The sequence below is a fragment of the Melanerpes formicivorus genome, unplaced genomic scaffold (genome assembly GCF_026170545.1).
Source record: "Melanerpes formicivorus ecotype bairdi unplaced genomic scaffold, bMelFor1.0.p_v2 SCAF_14, whole genome shotgun sequence".
NCBI lineage: Eukaryota > Metazoa > Chordata > Aves > Piciformes > Picidae > Melanerpes > Melanerpes formicivorus.
Genome location: NW_027142366.1, coordinates 7,566,953 through 7,589,238, shown reverse-complemented (window position 1 = coordinate 7,589,238; position 22,286 = coordinate 7,566,953). Strand labels below are relative to the sequence as shown.

General features: G+C 40.3%; 2 protein-coding genes across 9 annotated transcripts in view; both read left to right on the top strand.

Annotated features, from left to right (window-relative positions):
* Positions 1-53: 53 nt before the first annotated feature.
* PMS2 (PMS1 homolog 2, mismatch repair system component) lies at positions 54-12,792 on the top strand. 2 transcript variants are annotated; one of them, XM_068146768.1, is made up of 15 exons: positions 143-241; positions 648-787; positions 1,345-1,431; positions 2,476-2,578; positions 3,294-3,477; positions 4,230-4,397; positions 5,767-5,864; positions 6,612-6,711; positions 6,987-7,071; positions 7,554-7,706; positions 8,782-9,673; positions 10,395-10,562; positions 11,442-11,542; positions 11,687-11,856; positions 12,242-12,792. In XM_068146768.1, exons 1-15 carry the CDS (start codon positions 222-224, stop codon positions 12,383-12,385), a joined length of 2,613 nt encoding a protein of 870 aa, XP_068002869.1. In that variant the 5' UTR covers positions 143-221; the 3' UTR covers positions 12,386-12,792. The 2 variants fall into 2 exon arrangements, with proteins under 2 accessions (XP_068002870.1, XP_068002869.1); XM_068146769.1 differs by lacking the exons at positions 11,442-11,542; positions 11,687-11,856; positions 12,242-12,792 and having other exon boundaries at positions 54-241; positions 8,782-9,720; positions 10,395-10,530.
* A 133-nt stretch (positions 12,793-12,925) lies between these two features.
* Positions 12,926-22,286, top strand: part of LOC137445223 (radial spoke head 10 homolog B2-like) — a 25,749-nt gene continuing 16,388 nt past the window's right edge. For 2 of the 7 annotated variants that reach the window (XM_068146758.1, XM_068146764.1), the window contains exons 1-14: positions 13,685-13,860; positions 14,547-14,839; positions 15,436-15,511; positions 15,743-15,811; positions 16,015-16,188; positions 17,245-17,330; positions 18,097-18,217; positions 19,044-19,220; positions 19,871-20,009; positions 20,493-20,614; positions 21,032-21,221; positions 21,629-21,740; positions 21,831-21,910; positions 22,016-22,164. In XM_068146758.1, the coding sequence (XP_068002859.1) occupies positions 14,595-14,839; positions 15,436-15,511; positions 15,743-15,811; positions 16,015-16,188; positions 17,245-17,330; positions 18,097-18,217; positions 19,044-19,220; positions 19,871-20,009; positions 20,493-20,614; positions 21,032-21,221; positions 21,629-21,740; positions 21,831-21,910; positions 22,016-22,164 (1,740 nt within the window). In that variant the 5' untranslated portion in view covers positions 13,685-13,860; positions 14,547-14,594. Of the gene's footprint in view, positions 13,081-13,581; positions 13,605-13,684; positions 13,921-14,483; positions 14,840-15,435; positions 15,512-15,742; positions 15,812-16,014; positions 16,189-17,244; positions 17,331-18,096; positions 18,218-19,043; positions 19,221-19,870; positions 20,010-20,492; positions 20,615-21,031; positions 21,222-21,628; positions 21,741-21,830; positions 21,911-22,015; positions 22,165-22,286 lie in introns of those variants that run through there. The other 5 variants (XM_068146762.1, XM_068146763.1, XM_068146760.1 and 2 more) reach the window with 5 other exon arrangements.

Here is a 22,286-nt window from a genome sequence, read left to right as displayed (position 1 = left end):
GGTCAGCATGAGCCGGTGATTTCGTTAAGCGAATCCCCATAGGGCAAGAGGTGCAACTGCTAGTTTTGATTTGGTATCTTCATTGACCAATTGGCATCAAGGGAATTGAGACTTTGTTTAGGACTGGCGAATTGTGTTCTCCAGCGGCCAATGACTGAGCGAGGGCGGAGCCTGCGGGAAGTGGGTTCTGAGGCGAGTATAGCGCGCCGCGCTGGGTCCCGATGGAAGGGGCTGAACCTTGGTGAGCGCTTTCTCTAGAGTGGGCTTCAGCCTATAGCAGCCCTTCTGTCTGCAGCGGTGGGGTTTGCGCTCGCTCGCACTCCCCTGCTGCCCCCTGCTCCCCCCTGCTCTGCTGCCTCTCACGGGAGGCTCGGGGCCTCGCTGCTTTGCAGCGGGCAGTGCCCTAGTCGTGGTGTGGTTGCGGCCTCCTCGTCAGTCACTGGGTTCTTGGGTCCCGCCTCCCCTCCCGCCTTGCTCGGGGAAGCGTGTGCGCCTTCTTGGGCGCTCCGCGTTTGAATGCGGCTACGCAGTGTCTTACCTCCTGCCTCGCTCTCGGATGCCGGTTGCCCTTGTTTAGGAGGGATGGGCGGGCACGGCGCGCCTTTACCGCCTGCTACACCGTGTGTTTTTCCCCTCCCTCTCTCAAGCCTGCAGCCTGCGAAAGCCATCAAGCCCATCGACCGTAAGTCCGTTCATCGGATCTGTTCGGGACAGGTTGTGCTGAATCTTGGCACTGCGGTGAAAGAGTTGGTGGAGAACAGTCTGGATGCTGGAGCTACCAACATTGGTAATCTTTTCTTCATTGTGCTTTACCTAGAGTTCTAAAGTAGACTTTTCTTCAAGGCAGAATGCCTATTAACAGGGCTGTCAAGGTAATATCTCTTTGGGTCAAATTTCTCTTTGCAGTGATTTTAAGCCTTGAAAAAATAAAACATTTTGATTTTCAGGCTCCATCTGGGCTCCTAAAGGATGGGATTTTTTGCTCTGTTGTAGGCCTTTTGGCCACCAAATAAGGTATTCAGCCTGTACAGCAGTGGTGATAAGGCTCTGCTAGCCAGTGGCCTCAAGCTAGCAGATAGTTAAGGCAGGGTTGCAGCTTCCAGAGCTGCCGGGATAATAGCTGTTATAATTGGACAAACTTCTGCTCAGGCAGAAGTGTAATGAAGCTGAACTGTCTGCAAGTGCAGACTGGTTTGCATTCATGCCCTGATTTTTGACAGCTGTGGGCCTCGTGTTGCTCAAACTTGAGCTACAGTTATGTGGTAAAGTTACACCAAGTACAAAATTAATAGTGAATACTTTGTATGAACATACAGAATGAAAAGACTTCACTCAATTTTGTAGATGTAAAACTTAAAGATTATGGAGCAGAGGTCATAGAGGTTTCAGATAATGGAATTGGAGTGGAAGAGGAAAACTTCGAAGGCTTAAGTAAGTTGAACATTTTTCTTCATTTATATTTGGATGTCTCTGTTCAGTGAGAAAACAGCTTTAGTTTTGGGTTTTTTTAAAGAAATGTCCTACATTTAATAAGACTTTAGCAAATACTCATCTTTTATATAACATATGCACCACCTGCAAGACTTGAGGAAAAACTAGACTGAACTTCCGTAGTGTTATTGTGGTTAAAGTTCTTGTAGCTTAGAATTAGCCTTTGGTTTGATTGCTTATTTAAGTGTAATAAAGAACAGAAATAATTATAGATGAGAAAGTCCTGTAAATGTTCCTTTAGGCTCATTCATGTTGAGTCATCAATCGTTGTGAAAGAGTCAGACTTTGTGAAAGTGACTGCTTTCTGCTGGAAGGGAACTGTCATTGCTTGTCTGACTGTCAAATCTTCCCTTTGATAGTTCTAAATGGCACAAAATGGGAGCAGAAGCAATACTGTATGATAACTGTAACAAAGCATTGCAAGAGAAATATTTGCATTTCTTTTCTTCATAGGATGATTTTTATCATAGGAACTTCATGTGTTCACAATATGTGTGACCTGTCCAAGACACCGCAATTTCTGGCGTGCTGCTACTAATTCACTTTGTAATCTAGTGACTAATGGTGTCCTGATTATGTAGATTGAGTCCTCCTCAGCTGTGTTCATGGTGGATTAAGTTTATTCCTGTCCACTGTATACCACAAGCAGCACTGCAGTTGTTTTCTTGTGGGGTGTGGGGGGGAAATCTGTGACAGGTACAGCAGCAGCAGAGACAGGCACTGTGCACTCCTCTGAGGCGTCTTGTAATGCATACATCAGTAATGCTATATGAATTTGGGGATGTAGTGTGGACTAACACATGTATCTGAGGATTTTAAAAGATCCTGTTTATAGAAAGAGGAAAAAGGAAGCATTAAGCATTTAATTATTGTCCCTCTAATACTATCTAAAATAAAATGAATATAGGAGGTTTTTTGCATCTTGATAGGCACAGACCAGTGTCAATTTGAAGTGAAATCTGTATTGTAAATATTTTTTTCCAGCTCTGAAACATTATACATCAAAGATACAAGATTTTTCTGATCTAATACATGTTGAAACATTTGGATTTCGAGGTGAAGCTCTGAGTTCACTGTGTGCATTAAGGTATTAATATTAATCTTCTTATTAGCAGAGCATTACTGTATGCACAAAAACACCTGAAGCCAGCTTTTCAGTTTAATCATTATTGATAAATGAAGCTTTGAAAACTTCCAGTTGCTTAATGTTAGGTCAGTTCTGAGCAGTAAGTTACATGTTATCCTGAGTCCTTTCCAGCTAAAATTATTCTATGATTCTAAGCTTCTGAAATGATTATATGATTCTGAGCACTTGATAGTTCTTTTATGTGCAAAACTCTTTGCAGGATGGGACTCTCTACTTGTGAAAGTGTTTGATTCTCTGATGTAAAGTAGTGCTGTGTTTTCTAGGCTGTAACCTGTTAAAACTGTGTTTAAACTTCTCCTAGACAATCTATAAGTTGGAAACAGCTTTTGTGGACACAGTTCTGTGCATCAAGAGTATTCTGCTGTTAGTTATGTATTAGTATGAGGCATGTGGTGTCCAACTTTTATAGTCTGACTTTATAGTCTGACTTTATAGTCTGGAGAAGAATGACAGTGATAAAACTAAAAATGTTTGTGTTGTAGCTAGGCAAATGTTACTTTGGTCTCTGGGTGTGTTTTCAGTTGTTTGTGGTGAAGACCTGGTTTAAATGAATGAATGGTATTGGTGTAGATTCTGTGCCTGATCAGGTCATGAGGAATGGGTAAGAAAACACAGTGTTCAGTGAGTAATGCTGTTGCCTCTTTCTGTCCTTTAGTGATGTTACCATTTCTACCTGTCACAAGTCTGCAAAGGTTGGGACTCGTTTGGTGTTTGATCACAATGGTAAAATTACTCAGCAGACTCCTGTTCCACGACAGCAAGGAACAACTGTTAACATACAGCAGTTGTTTTATACTTTGCCAGTGCGGCATAAGGAATTTCAAAGAAACATTAAAAAGGTAGGGTTAGATCATCAATTATTGATTCAAAGGAAATGCATTCCCTTCTGAATGATTCTCAGTTCTAGACCAAACCAGACTAGAATAGACCAGACCAGGTTGGAAGAGACCTTCAAGATCATCGTGTCCAACCAATTATCCAACACCACCCAACCAACTAAACCATGCAACCAAGCACCCCATCAAGTCTCCTCCTGAACACCTCCAGCGATGGTGACTCCACCACCTCCCCAGCAGCCCATTCCAATGGGCAATCACTCTCTCTGTGTAAAACTTCCTCCTGACCTCCAGACTAAACCTCCCCTGCTGCAGCCTGAGACTGTGAATTCTCTGTAGAATCCATTGATTATGTCAGACTGTTTCATGCTTGTCTTATAGCTTCATCATACAAGAGAGCAAGCTTCCTGTGTTCTTTCCTATTCTGTTTCCCAATGATTGTTTTTAAAGGTGCGTTCTCAAATGTTCAGGTGTTGGAAAGTGTCATGTTCACTTTTGTGTGCTTTGAAATCAAGGACTGCTGTGTTAGAGCTAAATACCCATCTTGTAATGTGCTGTTTATTTCTAATGGCAGTATTTTTCATGTATGGTTGTATATATATTTTATTTCATTTCTAAAAATGTACAAAAGAGATACTAAATTTAGCCACTCCCTTTTTTGTGTTACTTGCACATATTGACTGTTTTGTTCATTCATTTTTGTTTTAAAAAGAGATAGTTTGTATAGATGTGAACTCTTCTTTTTTCTTTGATAGGAATATGCAAAAATGGTCCAGGTACTGCAGGCATACTGTATTGTTTCGAAAGGAGTGCGGATTACCTGCACCAATCAAGTTGGCCAAGGGAAAAAAAGCTCTGTGGTATCAACTACTGGAAGTTCTAGTTTAAAGGAAAACATTGGAGCAGTATTTGGGCAAAAACAGGTATTACTTTTATTATTGAGAGATACTATACTTAGGCCGACAGATTTTTAGTATCTATTAAATAGAGGAGATGTAGGAAACCTTTAAAAATTCTAAGAGGACAGGGCAAGTGTTGACTTCTAGCACACCCTACAGGTGGAAGAAGGAAAAACAGTTTCATAGTTTCATTCAGGGTTGGAAGGGACCACAAGGATCATCTAGTTCCAACCCCCCTGCCATGGGCAGGGACACCCCACACTAGATCAGGCTGGCCAGAGCCTCGTCCAGCCTGGTCTTAAACACTTCCAGGGACAGGGCCTCAACCACCTCCCTGGACAACCCATTCCAGGGTCTCACCACTCTCATGGTGAAGAACCTCCTCCTCACATCCAGCCTGAATCTCCCCACCTGCAGCTTCATTCCATTCCCCCTAGTCCTATCACTACCTGAGATCCTGAGAAGTCCTTCCCCAGCCTTCCTGTAGGCCCCCTTCAGATACTGGAAGGCCACAATGAGGTCACCTCGGAGCCTTCTCTTCTGCAGACTGAACAGCCCCAAGTCCTTCACTCTGTCCTCATAGGAGAAGTGCTCCAGCCCTCTGATCATCCTTGTGGCCCTTCTCTGGACATGTTCCAGCACCTCCATATCCTTCTGTAATAGGGGCTCCAGAACTGGACACAGTACTCCAGGTGGGGTCTCACCAGGGCTGAGTAGAGGGGGAGGATCACCTCCCTCGACCTGCTAGCCACACTTCTCCTGATGCAGCCCAGGATCTGATTGGCTTTGCGGGCTGCAAGTGCACATTGAGAGCTCATGTTGAGCTTTTTGTCCACCAGCACCCCCAAGTCTCCCTCCTCAGGGCTACTCTCCAGCCAGTCACTGCCCAGCCTGTATTTGTGCCTGGGATTGCCTAGACCCATGTTCCCTTGGAGTTTCTGAGTCTGCTTAGAGATGTTCTGATGAAAAAGACTTAAGAAAATAGGGCTACTGCTTAGTATCTCTCTGAAGCCGCTTGTATGTGTTGTGCCAGCAAGCCTCTGAAGCTTTTGGAAAATAGTATGGGAAAGTACATTCTTGCATGTCACGAGAACAAGCAATTTTAAAAATCCTAAAAATGATGTGAGTCTTAATTGGGGAACAGAAAACAGGAGGTGCTTCTAGCTTTTTCAGCCTCTTCCTGTGAAACAGGAACAGTCATTCATTAAGGCATTGTTCCTGTTTCTCGGTAGGCAGTGCTTTGAGTAATTTAAATGTCTGACTTGGTCAGCCAACTTGAATAAAACCCCACCATTTTATCAAATAGATTTTAAGGCTAATAAATAACAATAGAAGAAAAAAAAAATTTTCTTAAGTTTAATGGTTTTTTGTTTTGTTTTTTTTTCCCCCCCAGTTGCAAAGTCTTGTTCCCTTTGTTCAGCTACCTCCTAGTGAAGCTGTTTGTGAAGAGTATGGACTCAACGCTACTGGCATGCCACAGACTCTTTATAGGTAGCTAGAGGAGTACAGACCACTGCTACCAAAATGAAAATAAAAAAGAAAACAAGGAGTTTGATGGTGGTGAATAGTATCAAAAGTAGCTAAGAACTGCATAGTAGATATTAGTATATGGTTTGGGAAAGCCCATCACTTGCTTGGAAAAGTTCATTTAGGCTTAAGATGTTGCTAGTCAGATGAGCGGGAAGAGCAAAACTACTATTCCTTGTGTCCTAGTTAGTTATATATTAGTGTAGTGTTCTGCTGAATGTCCCCTTTGGTGCTCTTGAGGAATTGTGTGGATTTGCTGTATCAATTGTTTATACCTCTGTTTTTTCAGTGGTATTACTGAGAAACGGTAGGAGATGAATGGGAATCAGTTTAACCAAATATCCTTTACTTTCTTAAAAAGTGTACCTTTTAAAATCTCTACACACGAGATTGCCAAATAAATGCATTAATATCTGACCAGTGACAGTTCATAACTGACCCCTCTTCTGCTTTCAGAGCAGGGAAATTACAAATGCTACTTCTTTTGAAATTGGAGCCACCTACTTGTTTAATTGCCTGGTTCTGTTTTGGAGCTGAACGTCCAGCCTTTTGTCAGTTCAGCAACTGGGAGAGGAAATACATATGCCCATTTACTGATTCTGTATAGTAGTGCTTCTTTTAACCCCTTATACTCTTCCATGTTTAGTCAGGAAGATGAGTTTTCTTTGCTCCTTCATCTTTCCTTACTGTTGCATTATCATCACACAACAGAATTGCAGGCTTCATTTCTCGTTGTGATCATGGTGTTGGAAGGAGCACAACAGACAGACAGTTTTTCTTTATCAACCAACGTCCATGTGATCCAGCAAAGGTGAGGGGTTTATTTTTCTGACATCACTAGTGCTAACTTGTTTGCTGTTCTCTGAAAGCCACTGTATAAGTAGCTGATGGGTAGATTTTTGGATTTATGCTGCAAGTTCCTGTGTCTCAAGTTTGCCTTCGTTGTATCTGTGTGTGAGCGAAAGCTCAATCATACAAGATACAATTTAGTACTTCAGTTGTTTTGAAGGGAGTCAAATAACATATACTGATGGGAAGTAGAAGATAACAATACTGACACTTATTGTTTCTTCATTCTCTCTGAAGGTTGTCAAGCTTGTGAATGAAGTTTATCATTCATACAATAAACACCAGTATCCCTTTGTTGCCCTTAACATTTGTGTAGATGCTGGTAAGTCATGGGTAATTTTTCAGGAACTTCAGTAAAGGCTGTAACTTCAGTGAAGAATAAATTCTGTTTATTTAGAGAATACTGTAACTTTTAGCTGTGACTTCCTGCAGTGGGTGATATTTTTAATTGATTTTTTAAATCTACATAGAGTCTAGCTGTGGTTCCACTTTTTTCCCCCCTCCACTTTATCCTCTGACTTAAGTAGTGAGAAAAAGGCGATCTTGTGGTTAGCCTACAGACAAGAAAACTTTCACCGTGTTACTGGACCGAATTAGCTTGTGTTTTGTTTGCTGAAATGCTGACAAAGTTAAAAAGTGCAATTTGCAGACGTACTGTGAATGGTAACTGTGGCTTGGGTTTTAATCCTGTGAAATAAAAATGGAGGGTGAAAAGACAGAAAACATAGATCCAAGGGTGGACTTTATGTTGTTCTTAGGTTTTTTTTTCATTTATAATGCAGCTGATTTAATTTTTTTCTTTAGAGTGTATTGACATCAATGTAACTCCAGACAAAAGGCAAATCTTACTTCAAGAGGAAAAGCTTTTGTTAGCTATTTTAAAAACTTCTTTGATGGAGATGTTTGGTAGTGATGTTAACAAACTCAACGTCAATCAGCAACTTCTGGACATTGCAGGTAGGACACAATATGTGAATTTTTTTTGGTATGATACATGGTAGAGAATGAAAATGGGAAAATACATTTTTTTTACAAACCCAGCAATGACTGTTAATTGGTAAATATTTCAGGGTAGATTCTTCAGGTGTTGCTTACATCAAATAAGAAAGGAGGACCTTAAGTGAAGTGATTGTTATGGAAATGGCACACTCCAGCACAACATGATTTACAGGCAGTGGTGGAAAAACTAACACAGAAATAACTGATAATGCCTGGAAAAGGTTTCTCTTAAAATACTGGAAGCATACTGTGTTTATTTAACCATTCTTTCTCAAGGACACTAAAAATCTTGTAAATAAAATTTGAACTTTGAGTACAGTTTTGAACTTTGATTCTTTTACAGTAGCTACAGCAATTTCTGATTCTTTTGTGAGCATATAATCATTCAGAATTGTTTCTCTTTGTTAACACCTCCTCGTTCTCCTTATTTCTGTCAACAGAACTCTTTCTAATTACCTTTTAGCTGGCACAGAATCTGTTATAGATGGAGTCTAAATATCAGTTTAAAATAACTAAGTAAAATACATGTTGGACTGACAGATTTTAAGATTCAAGCCCTCTAATTATCTGCAAATCACCTATACCAAGCCATGGTTTAGTCACGAGGTCTGTGGTGATGTGTTGGACTCGATGATCTTTGAGGTCTCTTCAACCTTGGTGATTCTGTGATTCTGTCTATTTTGCCAATGGATTTTTATAATGACCATTGAAGTGTAAAAGCAATTCACTTTTCATTGTCACTCACTCATTAAACTCTTTTGATAATATGCATGAATGTGCCAGTTGGACTGATTGCTCTTCCAGCTTAAAAAGAAATGACAAATTCACACAAGTACTATTAAGTTTCTTAAAGATGTAGCAGCTTGTCTGTTGGATATTAATGCAGTTCAGCCCCATACTTAGTCATTTTCTGAGGATTAAGGAATCCTTTGAGTAGGTTGCTATTTTTTACCTCTTTTCATTCCCTTTACATTTCATTCATGTTTCCAGGTAACTCAGAATATTGAAATACTCTTTATTCTGGTCTTATTAGGAAATTTGAAGAAGACTCTTCCTGAAGAGACAGAAAAGCCTCAGGTACAAATGCTGCCTGACGCTGAGACTGAAAAGCCAAGTTGTGAAGGAAAAAAAATAATGACTCTTGCCAGATTAAGAGAGTCATTCTCTCTGCATCAAACACCAGAAAGTCATTTCCAAAGCCCTAAAAAGATAAAACGGCAGCACAGCTCCTCTAGGCAAACATCACTTGATACCATTCTGAGTCCTGTAAGGACTCAAAAGGCTGTCTCGACAAAGGAGTCTGAGAATTGTCATAAGATGGACTCAAAGATGTCAGTTCCAAGCAGGTGCTTGAGAAAATTAGAAGACAGTGCAGATTCTGGATTCTGTAGCACGTCTGAGTCAGATGCCGGATGCAGTACACCAGAAGCTGGGAGCTGTGTGAGCAGTGAAAGTGTAATTAATCCTGAAGAAGAATTCTGGAGTTCAGAACAACCACCTCAAACTGAGTGTCTGAAAACTGGATGTGGTGAGAAATCACTGGAATGTGGTGTTCAGGTCTTGGGTGCTGACCCTAAGTTAAATCAAGTGAATGACTGGACTAAACCAAATATGTTATCTCGAGGAGCCAGTTGTTCTCCCCCAAGAGTAAAATGTTTTAAAAGCAAGGTCTTCAAAAGTGAAGCAGGTAAATGTCCTGAAGTGAAGAATACTAGGAACTGTGTGCCCAATGTTGATGTACTAGTGGAAGTTAAAAAGAAAACTGTGCCACTTGAATTCTCCATGAAGGTTTTAGCAGAAAAAGTAAAAAAGGTAATACAGCAACAACGGAAAAGTGCAGAAACACAAAATTACAGAAGATTCAAAGCAAAAATTAGTCCTGGAGAAAACAAAGTAGCAGAAGATGAATTAAGAAAAGAGATCAGGTATTTTCACCTTCTTAATATGTTGGATTCATCAATTGATAAAAATAGTTAAGTAAAAACATCATACTTCTCTTATGGGGTGGGCATGAGGCTCACATCTACCTGTTAATTTGGGGTATACCTTTTATTTAGCTTCTGCTTTTAAGTGTTCATTTGACAAGTTATTTTAGCTGACAGCAGTGCTTGAACTAAGGGCAAAAGGAAAGTGGAAAATGACACTAAAAAGGGCACAAACATAGATGTGGCTTGGTTCAGAATTGTAATTTGCAGTATAGTCAGTAACAGTAAATTTCATCACAGATAAAGGGGAAATATGAGTCATAGTCATCTATGTGAAGCTGAAATTTGGTGAGAGATGGCTGTGAAAATAAGTCACGTTCTGCCCATTTCTAATTTTATCACCAGTGGCTGTATTTGGGGGAATTCTGAACCAGTCCTGCCTTAATGATGGATTGTGTGCTGGGGCACAACAGCCTCACCAGTTAGTGGCAGATTGCAGATAACTGTACTTTTTCATTCATATCCTGCTTAAATGAAATGGGTTTGGGGTTGTTTGGGTTGGGTTTGTGTGTGTTCTTTGCCTTTTTGTTTTCCTTTCTTTTTTTGCCCTTTTTTCTTTTCTCATGTGAAGTGTGTTCAGGGGGGAATAAAAGTTTTGCAGTCTGACAGGATAAATGATGAGGTGTAATTAATTCATAATCTGTTTGTTTTCTATATACAGTAAAGAAATGTTTGCAAAGATGGAAATCATTGGCCAATTCAATTTAGGGTTTATAATAGCAAAGTTGAATTCTGATCTTTTCATAATTGACCAGCATGCTACTGATGAGAAGTACAACTTTGAGATGTTACAACAACACACTGTTCTTCAGGGTCAGAAGCTGATAGCGTAAGTATTTTCACTGTTTGAACAATAATGATTTACTTTTTGTCTTTAATTCAGTGTTTCAGAGGGATACCTATGGTTATCCTTACAAAGAATTTCACACTTTGAAAACAGTTAGGACAAAAGCTGGGTTTATGTGGCTCAGAAAGGAAATCTTCATGTGAAAAAAAATCCACTGCTGCAGCCATAGCTATGCAGCAAGTCAGTGGCCAGATTCCAGAGTTTGGTAAGAGTGGTCATGATCAGAGGGCTGGAGCACCTCTCCTATGAGGACAGACTGAAGGAGTTGGGGCTGTTCAGTCTGTAGAAGAGAAGGCTCTGAGGTGACCTAATTGTGGCCTTCCAGTATCTGAAGGGGGCCTACAGGAAGGCTGGGGAAGGACTTCTCAGGATCTCAGGTAGTGATAGGACTAGGGGGAATGGAATGAAGCTGGAGGTGGGGAGATTCAGGCTGGATGTGAGGAGGAGGTTCTTCACCATGAGAGTGGTGAAACCCTGGAATGGGTTGTCCAGGGGGTGGTCGAGGCCCCGTCCCTGGAGGTGTTTTAAGAGCAGGCTGGATGAGGCTCTGGCCAGCCTGATCTAGTGTGGGGTGTCCCTGCCCATGGCAGGGGGGTTGGAACTAGATGATCCTTGTGGTCCCTTCCAACCCTGAATGATACTAAAGCAGGATATTGGCAACTGCTGCTGCAACAATGAGTGCTGCCCAACCAACTTAACTCTGCAGAGTAACACTTGGAAGTGATCTGTTCAGTAGTGAGGTTTTCCTAGCAAAGCAGAGGTTTCATCAGAGCTCTGTATTGGTATCTCTGGATTGCTTATGAAACTTAAGTGGGCTGCACTACATACATATGCAATACCATAATTTTCTGTCTCTTTCAGGCCTCAGAATCTCAATTTAACAGCTGTAAATGAAACTGTATTGATTGAGAACCTGGAAATATTCAGAAAAAATGGGTTTGATTTTGTCATAAACGAAAATGGTAAGTTTGGGCCAGAACTACTGGAAAGAAACCTTTGCATAAATGCAAGTCACGTCATATTAACGTATCAAAGCAGTTTCTCTCAAGAAGAGGTAATTTCCTGTAATGCACAAGTTTTTTATTGTTTTCTTGCAAATCTTTCAGCTCCTGTAACTCAGAGAGTTAAATTAATATCATTGCCAACAAGCAAAAACTGGACTTTTGGTCCACAAGACATAGATGAGCTGATCTTCATGTTAAGTGACTGCCCTGGAGTCATGTGTAGGCCCTCCAGGGTCAGACAGATGTTTGCTTCTCGAGCTTGCAGGAAATCTGTAAGTACATCATTCAGTGCTTGATTTCAAATAGATCCCATATTTTCTCTTGTGTTACAGGTGACTGTGTCTATATATATATTGCAGGGGAAGTTTACTACTGGGTGTCAGCAGCTAGTATCTTTAATTTTGCTTGTTGTGGTTTTGTCTGGTGTTACTTGAGAAAAAATCCTGGTGGTTTTTAATTTTGTTTCATACCAGTGTAATTATAAACACACTTAGTTGCATTTTGTCTTCTGTTCATCTTGTAGATCTTTCTGCTTTTAATGCCTGGCACAGCATTTATATATTTGCTTGGGTAGTGGAAGTATTGCTCTGATCTGTGTCACTTGTCAAGATGTAGAAAGTAAAATAATAACTGGGGGATTTTTGCCTTTTCTTGCAGGTGATGATTGGAACTGCACTGAACATGCAGGAAATGAGAAAACTGATCACCCATATGGGTGAGATTGAACATCCCTGGAACTGTCCCCATGGAAGGCCTACTATGAGACACATAGTCAGTTTAGACTTGATTTCACCAGAATAAGTCAGTTTCTGTTTATTAACATTTTAATTCCTGGTAATATTCTGAGCTTTTATCATGACTCTTATTTTGAGTAAAAAAAAAGTTTTAGCTTGTCTTCAGCTTTGAAGACGGTAAAGGCAGCTCAGCAGGGTTTCATTGTTACTCCTGTTACTTCAACAATATTGATGTACTGCAACTGACATGTAAATAACATTTCTTTTATTGCCATTTACTCTATTACTTACTTTTGAATCAACACTTCAAAAAAAATAAATAGAAATGTTTACATATAAAGAGTAGTTGGACGTAATTTATATCAAATACATTGTGCTGGGTTAACACAGCTAACTCTTGCATGCCCCTCAACTCAACCCATGACAATACACTGATGAAATGGAATGTGAATTTAAGTGATGTCATAAAACAAACATTAACTTTCATGTTTAAAGCTACCCTACACAGGATGTATAAAGAAAATGTAAATGATACACAAGGGCATGTTTTTCTTCTTATGCTAAAGCTGCTTTTCATTAGATAATTACTGGAAGCATTAATGTTATGTTTAACTAACTGCTCTCTGTGTTTAAAGCTGACAGAGAATAATTCATCTGCTGTATTTACTTTTAATTAGCATTGTTCCCATCCGTACTCCAAACGTTTTTGTTCAGCTGATGGGGAATGGGAAAAAGCTGTCTCACCAGATGCTGCTCACTCAGGTCAGTCCAAATCCTGAGCAGAACCAAAGTAATTACAAATATTTATATTTTTTTTAAAAAATCAGAAATCCATTAAAACAAGTAGCTATGCCTTTCCACTTCTCTAGGACCAAGGTGTGTGCTTTTTGATGCCTGTTCTCTAGCAGCTCCATTTACAGCATGTATAGTGTGGCTGGGGAGCTGCTGTTCAGGCGCAAAGCAGCACTCGCCACTCCCCTCGGCTGTCCGGCTGCTGCGGCGGGATGGGGCAGAAACCGCCTACTCCGTGTCTGTGCCCGCACGGCCGCGGCTGTGAAGGGGACGGGTCCCGTGAATACATTGTACTCTGATGCAGCAGTTCCCCTCCTGACTTGAAGCCAGCACCGGTGTGGCTACTGCCGCGCTGCCCTCCGTGGGCATCGGGAAGGTCGCTTCGCAGCGTGGGGCGACCCAGGCAGGGCAGAGTGGGGAGCTGTGTTGGGATTTACCCTCGGTAGAGCCGTGCCTCCCCCGCCTGCGGGGACCGGCCGGGTGCGGCCCCGTTGGTAAGGTTACGGCAGCCGCCGTCGCACTGCGGCTGCGCGGCGCGGGCACCGCGGCGGCGGTTGTGAGGCGAGGGGCGGCGGCCCGGGGCGGCGGCGGGCCTCGGAGGGGACTGGAGCCTGGGAGCATTGGCCTGCGGGCAGGAAGGGCTGCCAGCGCCAGGTGCCCCTCGCCGTCGCCCGCTCGGGCCCTTGGCACAACTGATCCGATCCTGTCACTGCCCGAGTGGAAGGCAGCGCTGGGTGGAGCCAGGCAGTGGTGAGAGCATGGCGGTTGCCTGAGGCTGCCCCTGTCAACGCTCGCCTCTGCAGCGCGCAGGTTTGATCCTTGCCGTATCACAAACCAGTGGTGAGAAAACGAGCGGGAATTGTGGCTGCAGCTGTTCAAGCAATCCTGTAACTCTTAACTGCAAAAATAACTTTCTAAACTGTAGCGGTTACTCCAGGTGTGGTTCAATCCACAACTTGGTACTTGGGCAGCGATCTGAACCCCTGATACAAGTGCCACTGACTTCCCCGAAACTCACCAAACCCCTGTCTTTAGGAAATGGTTTTAACTTTTCCACATCACTAAATCTGGTGTCCTAAAACTCTCCTAGTAAAGATGGAGATACCTGTCTAGCAAAATTAAGTTTATTGAGGGCACTTGGCTGTAGTGGTTTGGATGGGCCTCTTGGACATCATAGTTCACAGGCATTGCTTCTTGTTAGCCCTGAGATCTGCCAACCACAAGCTGAAACCATTGCATTAAGGAATTATTATAACAGACTTAGATTAAAACACATGCATGTGTAAGAAGTAAAGACTAACTTATTTATATATATATATATAAATATATATATATATATATATATATATATATAAAAAGCTGTTTGGCTCTGCTTTGTTTTTGTTTTCTGTTTAACCACATAGATTATAAGGGAAAAATCTTTTTATGTGTGACAGTAGCTGTGAAGAAGGGAAGAAAATAAACGTTGAGACAATTCAGTAGTTATGGCAAAGGATAAAAAGAAAGAGGGAAAGAAGGTAGAAAAACCTGTACGTTCTCCAGTTCCTGCAGAAGATATTAAAGCTGAGAGCAGTTCAACAAAGCTGACAGATCTGCAAACTCTGGTCAATGAAGTGGAAGAAACACAGGCAAATCCAGTGGATGAAGAACCAGAGGAGGTACAGGAACCTCCAGACAAAGGTGTTCCTCAATACGAGGAGCCTCCTCTTTCTCTTCTTATTGTAAAAAGGTATGATTTTTACAGCAGTGAAGTCCAGAATTCTCATTTAATTATCTCTGGTGTAACTAGTGCCATATAAACATGGATTTAATTCTCAGTTTGAGGCAATGAATCAGGTTATTCAGATCTAGTAGCTGTGACAATTTACAACACTGATGCATATGGAATCCTGCTGTCTTTTTGCATCCCAGTGTGTTGCTGGTGCTCTCTGCCTGCCAGAAGCTGCATTCTTTTAGCTTATTTACCAGTGGTGAAGTTTTGTCTACATATACAGACATTTAGTGAAGAAAAGGTAGCTATCATTTAATAGTAAGTTGTTGCAGCCTTTTGAAGCTTAGGGCTGTTCCTACACTCAAGAAACAGTTGACTGGAAGTGTTTAACTGTATCATTTTTCTACACAAGGTGCAACAACTAACCTGTGTTTAGACCATGGTAAATCAAAGGTCATAGTTCAGAGGTGGTGGTAGTTGGGTTACAATTGGGCTTGACGATCTTAAAGGTTCTTTCCAACCTTAATGATTCTGTGATTTATTATATATCATTTGTGATTCACGTCTACTGGCAGTGACTTGAAACATTCACCTTTAGTTTGTTCCCTTTGTAGATATGAAGGTGAAAAAGTCTGTGGATTGTATGAGGGTGAAGGATTTGCATATTTTGATGGGGGAAATACATATAAGGTGAGTGTATAAATGAAGAAGTAGTGGTTCTTTAGAACAGCCAAGCTATTTTAATGTAGATGGAGCTTGAGCAGTCAATGTGTAAGCATTGAAAGCTCTGTTGGTATCTGACATTAAAACTTCCTTTGAAACTAATAGCTGGGGTGGAATGAATATGTCATTATTTTGAAACACTAAAGCTTCAGTTGTAAGAATAAATTTGCAACCGATGCCGTTCTCTTAATTTCAAAGGGCATGTTTTCTGAAGGGCTTATGCATGGACAAGGGACTTACACGTGGGCTGATGGAGTGACATATGAGGTAAAGTCCAATTTAATTTACAACTTAAACCCAATTGCAGCCAATTAGATGTGCAAATTCAAGGAAAGAAAGTTGCAGTAATTGGTATAGTGTAGGTGGCAACCATGGAACTGTGACAGTGATTTCAATCACAAGCCTGACTTATCCCAGACAGTTGGGGAACGGTGAGTCAGTTTTTCAGATGCTCTAATTTAATCTTTTAGGGAACATTTGTAAAGAATGTGCAGATGCTTAATGGCCGTTACACATGGAATGATGGCAGTGTTTATGAAGGATCCATCAAGAATGGGGTTAGGCATGGATTTGGATTTTTCAGAAGTGGTACTCATCCTGTTTCTTACATTGGCTATTGGTGTAAAGGCAAAAGACACGGCAAGGTAAGTAAGAGCACCATGTGAGAGCATGGTCTTGGGCCCCTTCTAGAAGAGCGTGCACTCTTATGCAAAGGTTTTGCAGAACTGTTTTATGCCACTGCGTGGTCTCACACTATGTACAAATTAGTTTATCCCAGGGATCTTCTCTAAGCCATGCATGCTAATTAAAACAATTAGAGTGGGATCTTGCTTGTACTAAAAGGGATTAACAGTATCCTGAAAAGAGTTACTGACCTGTTAACCTGGTTTGTCCCTTATGCTGCTCCAAGCAGATGCCGACAAAGTGAAAACTGATAACTGCATCAATAGCTACATAACAATGACAAAACAATTAGCTTCTCACTAATGACAAAGTAATCCCACCTCCCAAATGTATTAAGCAGACTAAGTATGATAATTAAAATTAAGATTGCCTTATCTAGTGTTAGTAACATGTACTTCCAGCTTTTAAAGGTAAGCGCTTTTATCTTAGTTTTGTGCATCCAGATTAAGACACTTTCCTGGGTATGACACTTTGAAGATCAGTGTTCAGCATATGAGGAGCAACCACTGTAATCACATGGGTTTTTTTGTCCTGTGTCACTATTGATACATTAAAAACCCATGGGCTGCTATGGATGGCTACCAGTGCAGTGATCTGAATAGTCTGTTCTGAGTTGAAGCTCTCAGATAGAGAAAGACAGAATAACTAATGCTGTAGCCCCCACTGTTGGAAGCTGATTACTGAATGACTCAGAAAACTGATCTCAGAGTGACTACTGTGATGAAGTTGCTAAACTGAGCTCTCAGAAAGTATTTCCAAGTAGTCTGAAAAACATTTAGACATTGATGCCATGGGATATGATTTTATTTTGTCGTTGACACTTGGCCTTTTTTAAGGTCTTAACATTCATCAAAAAAAGTTGCTTTTAATTTTACCACTTTGGTTGCTTTCAGTAGAGTGTCTCAACGTGGCTGTAAGTAAGCATAATTACATCTATCTTACATAATTTGCATACAATGTTGTATTAATGTGAATTAATATTTAAGTAATTAAATTGACTGTCTTGTTTGTTTTAGGGTACCATTTATTATGATCAGGAGCATACCTCTTGGTATTCAGGTGACTGGGTAAATAATGTCAAAGAAGGATGGGGAATGAGATGGTAAATACAATAGCACTTGTTCTTATCTTCATTTTTTTTTTCTTTTATTTATATATCATACAGTTTCTCCTGTTGTTTAAAATGGATATAAATGCTGCCATTTCATAGTAGTGTGCACTTTCTGCAGTGGAATATATAAGAGCAGGCTGGATGAGGCTCTGATCTAGTGTGAGGTGTCCCTGCCCATGGCAGGGGGGTTGGAACTAGATGATCCTTGTGGTCCCATCCAACCCTGACTGATACTATGATACTATGAAGTGTCCAAAGTGCTTTATAGTAATAAAATAGACCTTCTCTATCACTTATGGTTTTATATTTCTAGTAATCATTCCCAAAAAAAACCAGTGTCTAAAGACAGAATCCAAAATCAGCTTTGGTAAACCACAAATCATCATTTAAAGATGGGTAATCTTGATTGACTTGAACAGATGGAGCTGCTCTCATGAATAGATGAATTAGTTGTGGAACTATATGTAGAAGAATATTTTGATTACCTGTGGCAAAGGCTCTTTGAATAAAAACTTCATCAACATTTTTACAGTAATTTGTAATTGAAAAATAGGAGATAAACAGTGGATACAATCAAACCTCTTTAGCCATGTCATAGTGACTCAACTTTCAGTGCAATGCTAATATTTAACATTAATAAATGCTACATTTATTAGCAATGATGTTTTGTATAAGTAAAGCTTGCTTTCATGAGATCCACTCTGAATTTAGTATGAATGAGTCATAAACTTTCATTGATTTTTTTTTTTTTTTGCAGCTACAGGTCTGGAAATATCTATGAAGGTCAGTGGGAGAAAAATGTCCGTCATGGAAAAGGAAAAATGAGATGGTTGACAGCTAATCAAGAGTACATGGGACAGTGGGCGTATGGCATACAGGTATTAATTTGTTCCCCAGCAGCCTCTTCAATTCAGCATCTGCCTAATACTCTAGTAAAGCTAGACAGAGAGTTTTGTGCAGTGTTAAAGGAGCTTTGATGCTTTTTGCCAGTTGATAGCAGAAATATGCTGTCCATTTATGTTGATTTTCATGCTAGCAATATTCAAACTATTAAAAGGCTTATTTGACTTAGTCTTACAAAGTAATCATTTCATTCTCCAATGGAAAATACAAACCTTTTTCATTAAAAAATGGAGTTAAAAAAGTTACATGGTTTTGACAACACTTAGCTGGAGATGTGACTTCAGGAGTAAATATATCTGTCTCAGTTTACTTCTATGTAACCTGTAAAATATTAGACCACTCTGTTGCCTCTTGTAAAAGTTTTATGATGGACAGAGATTTCTGACATTTTCTGTTCCTTCATGAGCTACTTCCTCTGTCTTTTTACATTGTGCAAAATTGTCCAGGGTCAGCTTCTGGAACATTGTGCCTCTCAGTGTCACTTTGTCTGACATGATTTTCCTCACTTGTCGAAAAGATTCAGGCAGGAAGGATGCCTTTAGGAGTCCTCTTGGTAGAGCTTGCTCAAGTATGTGTCGATTTGGTGTATCCTCTGAGTGCTTCTCCCATGCACCTTTGTAGAATAGAGTTCTCTGAATGGTTTGAAGTGTTGCAGCTGCCGGCTTGGGTGCTTTTGTCTGAGAAGTTTGCCAGCAATAACTCTTAAAGATGCTTATGGTGATTTTCCTTCTCAGAAGCTGGGACCTGTAGCAATGGTAGCTGTCCTGGATACAGTTTTTTTAACACACTTGTTTTTTTCAGCATGGTTATGGCACCCACATATGGTTTGTGAAGAGAGTGCTTGTGTCTCAGTATCCTTTGAGGAATGAATACATGGGTGACTTTGTAAATGGTGAACGACATGGACATGGAAAGTTCATATATGCCAATGGAGCAGTGTATGATGGTGAATGGGTTGGCAATAAGAAGCATGGCAAGGTGAGTACTGACAAGCACTAAGACAAAACTGCAGATAACAGCAGAGGGGTCTGCTTTGCTCTCTATAGTGCATCTCTAGATTTCTGTAGAAATCCCAACATAAAGGGCAGAGTCCACTGAAAGCAGCAGGAGTCCTGCCAAGGACTTTGTTGGGCCACAGGTTGGATTCTGTGGTGGATGTGTGTTGTGTTTATAAAGTAGTACATTTTACAATGGGAATGTTCAGTGCAGTAGGTGCCCTGAAAATATGCTTTTTGTGGTGGTTGGTCAGAATTTCACTCTTAAGCTGTGAGCTAAGGGATTTCAAGCTATTCTCACACAGATGTTCTCACATTAACACACTTAAAAAAACCTGAGTGGAGTGCAACATATGCAAGCTAAGGATTGCAAACAAGCCTTTCTAGATGGAGAAGAAGAAATGGGCTTTCCCTAAAATTCTTTTCAGAAATAAACAGAAGATTCTTCATAGCAGTGTACTTTCATTAACAGATAACAAAGTAGTTTATAAAAGGGAGAGCAAAAAATATTTTGCATTTTAGCAAAGATTCTTCAAAAGAGATTTGATTGAGAGCATTAATGGTTTTTTGTTACTTGTTTGTTTTTTCACCAATTTGTATTGAAATAAATTCATTCAATTGATCTGTCTACAGGGCAGGTTTGTCTTCCAGAATGGTCATGTTTATGAGGGAGAGTTCAGAGATGATCATATAGCAGAGTATCCTTCTTATCTGGATGCAATGAAAGCAAAAGAGCTGAATGCCATCTGCACAGGAAGTCATTTTGCTGGTGGTAAGCTGCTTGACAAAACAAACTGTACTGAGATCACATTTTGTTCTTCCTTTTTACTATAATGTGAAGCTGTTTGTACTTAGTCAAGAGCCAGACATATTTCTTCAAAGAACTTTGATAAAGATGGGAGGTATCTTAGTCATGAATGACCTTTGCTCCCATGCTTGCTTGTTTCCTGCATGTGACACTTTGAGTTGAGTGACACATCCATACTGCATCTTGCATTGCTTTTGGAACACTGTTGTTTGAAAGTTTCATAACTTATGTAATATCTGCATTTCCTCTTGGCTGAAGCATGGATTTGACAAAATTGCTCTTCAGTTGTTATGTTCTTGATGATGAAATCTCTCCTTTATATTCAGAAGTAGTCTATTCTCAGTTTGAAGTCAGCAAGATAAGAAGTAATAATGTAGGTTTTGTTTTCCCTGTGTGCATGGATATTTAAACTTCATTTTGGTTTAATTTGTTTTATTTGCATGATAGAAAACATTGCAGTCATTAATGGCTCAGAAAATGCTTCTGTTCTGGGATTGATTGCTGAGTTGGATATAACCTCACTTCTTGGTTTGTTGCCAAGGGAAGAGAGACATGAAGAACTGAAACAAGTAAGTCTGCTGTTTGATATTTTCAGTTTCACCTCACAGTGTATTTTGTATTATTTTATTTCTTCTTTATTTGTATTTAAATCACTCTTTCTATTTAAAAATTATTTGGCAATCTCAAGGCCATGAAACAGAAAAGCAAAAAGAATGAATAGACAGTGTTGCCTCCTCTGAGCTTCCACCAAAAGACACACTGACATCTCTAAAAGGGCATTCAGCACCTGTCTATAGCTACTGTGAGGTTTGTGTGCTCTCAGAGATTAGTTTATCAGTCTCCAAAAAAAAAGTAGTATTACTACACTTGAGTAATGCTTTCATGGATGCCTAACCAGGGATATGCTCTGTCCAGTTACAGGATCAATACAAGCTGATCCTCACTTGTTGTGAGACCATGCTGAAAACATATCCTGCCTTATTTAGGTAGAATTTGCTGTGTTGAGGCATATCACAGAACTGAGAAGAGTTTACACCTTCTACAGCAGCTTAGGCTGTGATCAATCTCTTGACAACGTGTTCCTCATGACTAAGCTCCAGTTTTGGAGATTTCTGAAGGATTGTCACTTTCATCACTCCAGCTTAACTCTTGCTGAGATGGATCGGATATTGAGCGGTTCGTATGTCTGTTGACTGGGCTCTAGAATTTTCCCAGTGCTCGCTTTGGTTCACATGTAGTATGTTGTGGGGGTTTAATGCTACTGAGTCAGTTAATCAATCAATTCCATTTAGACCTGCAGGGGGATGCACTGCAGTGTCCCTAGTATGTGAATGATTTAACTCCAGCTTCACTTCTGATGCTGAATGAATGCATTTCTAGACGGAGAATTTTATACAATTCAGATATAGGTGGTGGTTCTCCCTTGACCTGCTTGTTTGGAGTTGGTGTTGTGTCTGGTCTGGTTCTTCCAGGAGTGTGTTAGATAGAGATGGAGTGGATAAGAAAGGCTGATGAGTCAGTATAGCTATAAACATTTTCATGTACCTCATAGCAATAGAGATTTGTTTTTCCAAACGTTTTAGGTGATAAAACACCAGCTAAGAAGATGCATTGTCCACATGAGACTTTACTGTTCAGAACATTTTTATCTTACCTTGTTCATCTAGCATTTCATATCTATCATGAAGAGCACAAGTAAGTTAATCTTTTAGTGAAATTTATTTCAGTGTGATCAGTTTGAATCTCCCCAGACAAGAGTGGTTATGTTTTGTTTTTCAACTGCAGAGAAAAAGGCCCATACCTGAATAAGTGTTTCTCAGATATGATGTCCAGGAATGTTATTCCCACTGCCTGTCATACCCAAAGTAAGTAGTGGTATCCTTTCTGTGCTGTGCAGAATTCATCAATTAGTACCACATCTGCCACAGCTTTATTGTGATGGTTGTTTTTTTCCCAACTAATTTTTAAAGGTATCTTATTTTCTGAAGAGCTGCGTGCAGTTTTTGTCATGGGCTACCTTGACAAGTGCTGGGAAATGTACAGAGATTTTTGTAGAACAAGTACCAGACCTCCATTTGAACCCACCATGAAAATGAGGCACTTCCTTTGGATGTTGAAGGTAATAATACTTAGGTTTTTTTTTAATCTCTTGTGATCAGAGGCACCTTATTTGTTCAGTTTATTTGAGCATTTAAACATACTTCCTGTGGCTTCTGCATGGTTTCGAAGGGAGGAGTGATG

Excerpts from the sequence above, each read along its gene's own strand:
- PMS2 (XM_068146768.1), top strand. The coding sequence starts at position 222 with ATGGAAGGGGCTGAACCTTG. Across the intron at positions 10,563-11,441 it reads CAGGGTCAGAAGCTGATAGC|GCCTCAGAATCTCAATTTAA; the intron begins GTAAGTATTTTC and ends TGTCTCTTTCAG. Across the intron at positions 11,543-11,686 it reads TTTTGTCATAAACGAAAATG|CTCCTGTAACTCAGAGAGTT; the intron begins GTAAGTTTGGGC and ends CAAATCTTTCAG.